Source organism: Limulus polyphemus, unplaced genomic scaffold (assembly GCF_000517525.1).
Source record: "Limulus polyphemus unplaced genomic scaffold, Limulus_polyphemus-2.1.2 Scaffold2707, whole genome shotgun sequence".
Classification (NCBI taxonomy): Eukaryota; Metazoa; Arthropoda; class Merostomata; order Xiphosura; family Limulidae; genus Limulus; species Limulus polyphemus.
The window spans coordinates 80176-88412 of NW_013668317.1; the positions used below are offsets into that span (position 1 = coordinate 80176).

The 8237-nt window shown below is 34.7% G+C and overlaps 1 protein-coding gene across 1 annotated transcript in view; it reads left to right on the forward strand.

Moving 5' to 3' along the window:
- LOC106467692 (Fanconi anemia group I protein-like) overlaps nucleotides 1–7511 on the forward strand; it is an 86531-nt gene extending 79020 nt beyond the window's left edge. The window contains exons 19-20 of the mRNA XM_022395893.1: nucleotides 3563–3670; nucleotides 6494–7511. Coding sequence (XP_022251601.1) covers nucleotides 3563–3670; nucleotides 6494–6664 — 279 coding nt within the window. The 3' untranslated portion in view covers nucleotides 6665–7511. The remainder of the gene's footprint in view (nucleotides 1–3562; nucleotides 3671–6493) is intronic.
- Nucleotides 7512–8237: the final 726 nt, after the last annotated feature.

Sequence of the window (8237 nt, forward strand, 5' to 3'; positions counted from 1 at the left end):
CACACACGCACACTGAGATCCTATTAACCAACCAATCATAACTCGCTCTCCACAATCCACTAGAACACTATAAAGACCAAACCACACCACACACGCACACTGAGATCCTATTAACCAACCAATCATAACTCGCTCTCCACAATCCACTAGAACACTATAAAGACCAAACCACACCACACACGCACACTGAGATCCTAATTAACCAACCAATCATAACTCGCTCTCCACAATCCACTAGAACACTATAAAGACCAAACTACACCACACACCCACTGAGACCCTATTAACCAACCAATCCTATCATAAACCAATCATACCGTGAAACTATCTTTAAACTACGTAACCTGAATATAGTACCTGATGATGACAAAACCTTGTTGAAACGTTGTACGTTTGCTGTTATGTTAAAGTTATATTAAAGTTTTTCTTCATTACCTATTCAAGCCATCTCCAACCATTATTAGTCTCAAAGTGGGTTCCTCGTCATTGAAACTGTATGTACTTTATTGGGTGATCAAGGTCTTTTCCCAATTTATGCTTGAGGGTTGTGTTTACACCACTACATGGTTGACTGGCTCCTGTTGGCTCCTTCTGAACTGGAGTCTTCTCAACATACACATCTGCTGCTGATAGATGCAGCTCATGTTGGTTGGATTCTAAAGTTGGGGAAGTTTTTCCTTTTGCCTACCAAATATTTTATCCAGTTGGGTGTATTTTTCAACACCCACCTCATTTAGGCTCAACTTTCTTTAATTTGTCTGTTAAATGGATCTTTCAGTTCTTTAAGCACTTCCTGCACCCTCTGTTTCTGCATGTGAGTTTCTTTTGCTTTTGGGGACTTGGGCTTCTCCGGAAGCTTTTACTCCTTTGGGTTAGGTACATATGCATTCTCATCAGTGGACTCTGCACAGCCATTGGACTCTTGTTTGTGATCCCTTGGACTCCCAATATACCCTTCCTCCTTCCCTTACAGACCATCTGCATTGGTTGTTGAACAAGGACAACACAATGATGGGAGTGCTGCTTCTTCCACCTTGTCTGGATTTACATCTGCTCACAGATGCTTCTCTCTTTGGTTGGGGAGCATGGGGATATCAGCAGGAGGCTTTCAGACAATGTCCTCAGATCCAAATGTCTTACCATTTCAACATCTAAGAGCTTCTGACAGTATGACATGCTCTGGTTCATTTTCTTCCTCTGGCAATGAACTGACATGTCATGCTCCATTCCAACAATTCCACCATTGTGGCTTATATCAATCACTAAGGGGGCAGTCGTACATGTTTCCATTGTGGTCAAACTTTAGAAATCCTTTATTGGGCCCACACACTGCAGAGAAGTCTCCTAGTGTGTTTTGTTCCAGGTGCTTTTCACCTTATGGTGGATTGTTTTTCAAGACCCAACCAGGTTTATCCCACAGAGTGCTTTATCAACCCTCAAGTTTTCAGGTGGCTATGCAATCAGTGGAGTACTCCTCATCTGGATGCTTTTTTGCCACTTTTCTCCAACACCAAATTACTTCTTTTTGGTCTCATGTTCTTCAGGCTCTGACAGTGGATGTTCTCCATCAGTACTGGACTAACTGGTACCTTTTATGTTACTTTTGGTTTCAAACTTTGGTGCAGCTGTGACTGGGGAGGTTATTTTTTCTATATATATTTTTTTCCTCCAGTAGCATGTCCTATTTACAATTAAGATCCTGTTCAGTGGCGAGTGTTGCCTGTCTAGGTATGCTTCCTATCTCTCAAATCTGCACTGTACGGCCAAGATTTACAACCATGGCCAATGATGCATGCTGTTGAGATGGGGAGTTCTACAAGATTGCTAGTAGATTTTCCTCGTGATATATTTACTTCATAAATATGCCCATTCTGGACCATACTAACCCATGGACATACCTGGGTAAAGAAGAAAGGGATAGCTGCCCATCCCTGCTGTCCCTTTGATTGAATAAATCAGGGGTGGTCTGCTTTTCAAAATATGGTTTTTTGTGGTCATCTGTTGCACTGTCTCCAGTGTTAGCTTTCCTCTGGACTCTTCACCACATTTTGTCCCTCCTTGTTCTTCTAGTGGAGCATGGGAGTCCTTGCCACTTTCCAGTTTTGAGCCACTGGAGTGGTGAACCATGGAAGAGTCCTCCTGAACATGATTGCTTCCATTCAGTTGAGAGTAGGGCATGGTGTTCTGCTGGTGTAGATGGCATTCGATCCTCCAATCATGCACTCCATCTTCGTGCAGTGGGCCCTGGAGGTTGATGTTGCACCCGCTTCTGTGCAGTTCTATTCAGGGGATGATGTTGCACATATCTACAAATAAATTTGCTCACCTCCATGCAGTGGGTTCCGGAAGATGGTGTTATGCATAGCTTCTGTGCAATTTCATCCTGAGGGTGCAGTTGCTTATATAGTTAGAGGTGATCCACTTCTGTGTGGTGGGACCTGGAGGGTGGTGTGGTGCTCTGGCTTTTGTGTGGTCCAATCCGGAAGATAATGTTGACTGGGGCAGTGAGTCTCCCTCTTGCGCTCCACCTCAAGGAGTTTTCACTGCCCGAGGCTAATGTACTTTAGGTTGATGTTATGCCCAGCTTCTTTGCTATTCTATCTGGTGGGTGGGGTTGCTATATATTTTAGAGGTGATCCACTTCCGTGTGGAGGGACCTGGAGGGTGGTGTGGTGCTCCAGCTTTTCTGTGGTTCTATCCAGAAGATAATGTTGATTGGGGCAATGATTCTTCCTTTTGCACTGCCTTGAATTATACATGCACCCATAGGCTGAATTTTGGGTATTAAATTTATTTGTACTTACCAGACAGTTATCAGTTAATTTTATGTTACCATCTTGTATTCGTGAGTCTTAAAAATGTAATTGATATTTTATCAGTAGTGTATATATCATCTTCATGCATAAAAGAAGTATTAAATTTTTAATTCATCATTTCATACATACAGTAGTTTTGATATTTTCAAATACATCCTTTTTACTTAGAAGTTTCATACTATAAAATATTATATTTACCATTTAAATTTATTTTATAATTATATACTTTTTAATCAGAAAAACAAGGCATAGGAACAGTGATCCAATCTGCTCCAGCCCCACTACACCACTCTATATCAGTAAATAAAAAATGCACTCATTCAGAAGTTGCTGTAATTCAAAGTTTTTTGAGTTATATAGTGGTGACTGGGGTGAAGTGCACATTTTATACATTGATGAACTGTAATTCCAGAGAGAAACTAAGATAATTTTGTCATCTCAACATTTTAGCTTTAAGCTTTCATAAGGAGGTTTACATACAATAAAATTCATTTTGACATATTTCTCATTGGGAGTAGAGCTCCTGATGAAGGCTTAAAGACAAAATGTTGAGACAGTGAAATAATTATAAAAATCTCTCTGGAGTTGCAGTTATTTGATTTAAAAAGAGTTGCTGTAATTCCTTGTCAGAATTGTGGTTGTGGCATAAACATCTCATTTTGTATTCCAAAACTACTATGTATGTGTTTAGTAAACCAAATATCATGAAGTAAAAAAATTATAAATGAAGTTATTGTGACTTTCAGGTGAACTTGATGGAGCACGTAAAACTCAGCACATCAAGAGATTTTCGCATCAATGTAGAAAAGGTTGAGGAAGTTTTTGAGCAAGCTTCAACATCAGAGAACGAAAATGTAAACATAGTACTTTAATTCATTAAAAGCTTTATAAAATTTCATTAGTTAATTAAGTTATGAATTTCATTAAGCCATATAAAACAAAATTTTTTAAAAGTTGCCTGAAAAACTACTAATCATTCATGAAATATTTACATAAGGCTGGTTTTATTATGTAACTTGATTCTTGGTCTCACACTGATTGGTATTTACTCTAAATAAATATGCATATAAAAATCCAAAAAGAAGAAGAAAAGCATTCTATCTATTGGTTACAAAATCACTTGTGTGTACCTGAGAAACAACACATCAAAGTAACATGTCTTAAAGAAGCAGCTTTACTATTCCTTATTGGAAATTTAATTACCTTTACATCTTTTCATGTGCTTTGTTTTTTGTTAAAACCCACTGTTAATACAGTATCATATATTATAATTCAGGGTTTACATAGATGCTTGAAACATCAAAAACAAATGAAATTGCATTATTTAATACCAAGGTCTATATATATATATATATATATATATATGTACATATGTATAATGCATACATTAAATGAGAAATAGTGAAAACAAAGAGTAACGTCGTTTGCATTTTATGTAAATTTGAAAGCTGCATTTAACTTAATACATTAAATCAGCAATTGTTATTTAAAAAGTTGGAGAAAATGAAGAAGGGAGGAAAAATTTGTCAGACACTCTTATATGAAGAAACAAATTCAAGAGTAAGGATACAAAGAAAATATACACAAAGTTTTTATACACCTGAGACAAGGATATCAGCTTAGTCCTTTGTTATATATTCTGTATGTGGCAGATTTAGAAAACCAGATGAAAAAAATAATGTAGGAGGATAGTAATACAGGAACCGTATTTCTGTTGGTATATACAGAATATGTAGTTTTGTTGGCAATGGAAGCAGTGTATTTGCACAAAATTATAAGAATTTTGGAAGAGTATAGGTTAGACTTCAATATAAATAAACACATATGATAAATAAATAAATATAAGTAAATAAGTTCTTAAAAAAGGATAAAAAAAGCTAAAAATAAGAGATGGTAGAGGAGGAATGAAGAAACAGAGTGAAGCAGTTTAAATACTTGGGGTGTTATGACAACATTGGTTTGGAGGGAACTAGAAGAAAGGGGATTTTTGACAGATTTCGAAATAAAGTTAAGCTATTACGAACAATAGTTAGTGATCTTACCTTATATACCTGAATATGGGGATTGTTTGAGCAGGAGAAATTAGAGAATTTTCAGATAAGCTATACAACATGGGGATTGTTTGAGCAGGAGAAATTTGAGAATTTTCAGATAAGCTATACAACATGGGGATTGTTTGAGCAGGAGAAATTAGAGAATTTTCAGATAAGCTATACAACATGGGGATTGTTTGAGCAGAAGAAATTAGAGAATTTTCAGATAAGTTATACAACATGGTTATTATTGAGAGTAGAAAAAAATAACACTAAGTTATTTTGTGATGAAAGAGTCAGGAATGATTAAAATATGGCAAATTATGATTAAAAAGAGCATATAATGGTGAAAGAAAGATAAAGAATACAGAAGAAGTGAAATGGATTAAACATTGTTATAGGTTAAAGGAGATAGATAGAAAAAATAAACAAGAGATAACATAGTGTATAAAACTATAGATAACTCAAAGGTTATGATTTTTGGATGAAGAATTATTAGAGTGGAAAACTATATGAGGGAAAATGTGAGGAGTACATTGAGTGGTAAGATGGCCCTCTCATGTCTGTTTACTGGTATCAAAATGTACTCCTCACATTTTCTATCTTACCACTCCCCTCTCATGTCTGTTTACTGGTATCAAATAATGGAGTAATGATATAACAGATAAAAAGAAATGGGAGAATACTGAAATACTTATAGAGAAAATTAAAGTGAGAGGAGCAGATGACCATTGCAAGATTTAGATGTGGTAATTATACAAAGGGTAACAAATATTGGTTGAATGAAGAAAAACAATTTATGCTGTATTGGAAACGATGGAGCATGTAATATGGTATGACAGCTAGGAGGGGGTGGAAAAACAAAGGAATAAGAAAGAATAGTTAGGAAGTACACGAGAAATAAAAACAATATCAGATGTGGAGGGGAAAGGGATAGGAGAGCTTAAAGGAAAACTGAAGGAATGGGAAATAACTGATAAAAGTGCTTGCTTTATTATTTAATTCATCTTTTATTTTTGATTTTAGTTATTGTTATGTTTCAGTTTTATTTATTACCTGTTATATATATTTACTGTATTATTATGTTACTATTAAATACAAATTTTAGTTAGTTGAAATGTAATGGATGTTGGTATATCTACCATGCGTTAAATTCACATATGTGGAAATTGAAGAAGTCTTCACTTTTCATTAGTGAATAATGACTGCAGTGATTGCTAATATGAAATCAGAGCTTATAAAAACAGAATAAATATAAAATGTAACTGTCTAATTACCCAATGATGAATGAAAACTAACATTTGTTGCTCAGTGGTATGCTTGAGGACTTATAATGCTGAAACCATGAATGCATAGTAAATCTCCCCCTCCCCCTTCCAAGTTGTATCAGTAAACCTCTAGTCTTAGGTCATTGAAATTTTTAATATTTTGGAAAAATCCATAAATTATTTTACTTAATATAATAATGTGTGTATAAACCCTGAATTTGTGATGAAAAACAAAGTATAATAAAATTGTCACAATAATTTACATTTAATGTAAGTTGAATACCATGCTGTCTTTGCAAGTTCTAGATATGTTTGAGTCATTAATTTTGTATCTTACAAATCTTACTCATTGCTTCTATTTGATGATTTTTTACAGGAAGAAGATGAAGGTGATATAAATCATGAAAGTTATGTAAATCATACTGCTGCAAATGCTCCTTCTTCTCATTCTTCTTCATCTAAATGCCCTGTAAAATTTACATCTCAACATAAAACCACAATGAAGAGAAAGAGGGTGCTTTCTGGGTGGGACCAACCAAACCTGTAGGTAAATGTCAAGTTGCCACTCAACTCAATAAAAAAACAGGAATATAAATGAACTACTAACAACTGAAGAAAAACTGAAAGACAGTTAATGCCATTTAATCTGTGGATAGGATGAAGTAGTGCATGTGAAAGTAAAGTGGGAATGAACTGAGGTCAAACAAGTATGTGGTGTTTCATGTACATTTTGAATTCCATAATGTAGAATTGTCAGAAATCCTCCACCTTGAAGAGGTTGAGTCTGTAGGATTTTGGAAGTTTATCTTAGCTTATTTTTGTAAGCAAAATCTATTTACATGTATGTGGCAATGTTTACATCAGATGATATTTTTCTGTTCTGAAGTTTGAGAGTTAAATGTTGTACTGCTCTTTCCCCAGTGTATACGGTACTATAATTTTACAAAATGCTTCCCAATTTACAATACTAAATGAGCAAATTACAGTTTCAAAAACTTGTTCAAATAGTCTTAAATTTGCTAGAAACACCAAGAAAAATAGCAGTTTCTTTGTAATCTGTCTAGTCTTTACAGCTGTTGATTTTATTTTAGATCTCTCAAATAATGATTGTTTACATTATTTACACACTTTGTTGTTGTTTTTTATTATCCATGAAAACCCCCAAAACAGACACTCATTAGCATTTTTGCTTTCTTAAAATTGCAATAACTAAATAGTTTTAAATCTCAGGATACAAAAGTTTTAAAATGATTCATAGTTTTTTGTATGTTTTTCAAGAGTTGCTACATTCAAAATGCTCATGGTTAGTTTTCTGACTGTGGAAGCAGAATGTTATTTGAAAGTGCTGTATTAAGTTAGTGAAATATTTGTTGATTAAACATATTGAATATTCATTATGTAGTTTTAAATGCTTTAGCTTCCTATTTTTTGGGACATACATTTCAATTTGCTTCAAAAAATAATTGTGTTACTATAACTGTGCAGTTGAACTTGAAATTTCAGAACTTACAGTAAAAAGTTGCTTCATTATCAGTGTAGTGGGTTTCTTTGCTCTGTTTGCCAGATTCTCAGTACAATTTTGTTACACAATTTCTGGGTACTTTATAAAGGTGATGATCAGATCCTACTGTTCAGTCTTACAAGAATATTCCAAGAATTGACAGTGGGTGATGTTAACTAGCTGCATTCACTCTAGTCTGTTACTTCAAAATTAGGGATTGCTAGCACAGATAGCTCTGGGTACCTTGCTTTACGCAAAATCCAACAAACAAAGAAACAAGATCCTGAAATATGACACTGAATAATATTAGTATAAATCCTGGGTGGTGCTATTGTCATTCTCAACAAAAAGGACTGTATTACTGAAGCTAATTACCAACTCAATGATAATTTTATAAAAAAGACAATGCAAGGTCCTACAACACAGTTTTGGAATACTATCAACAAAAAACTGAAAAAACACCTTCAATTACTTGACACCCAAATAGGCTTGCCCAGACAATTTTTTTCCTGAAATATACAAACTTAACACTCTAGGCCATCCTACCATTTCCAATAAAAGTACAGCAAACTAAAAATTTGCTGCTGATGTTGATTACCAGAAAACATTCCTGTGTAGT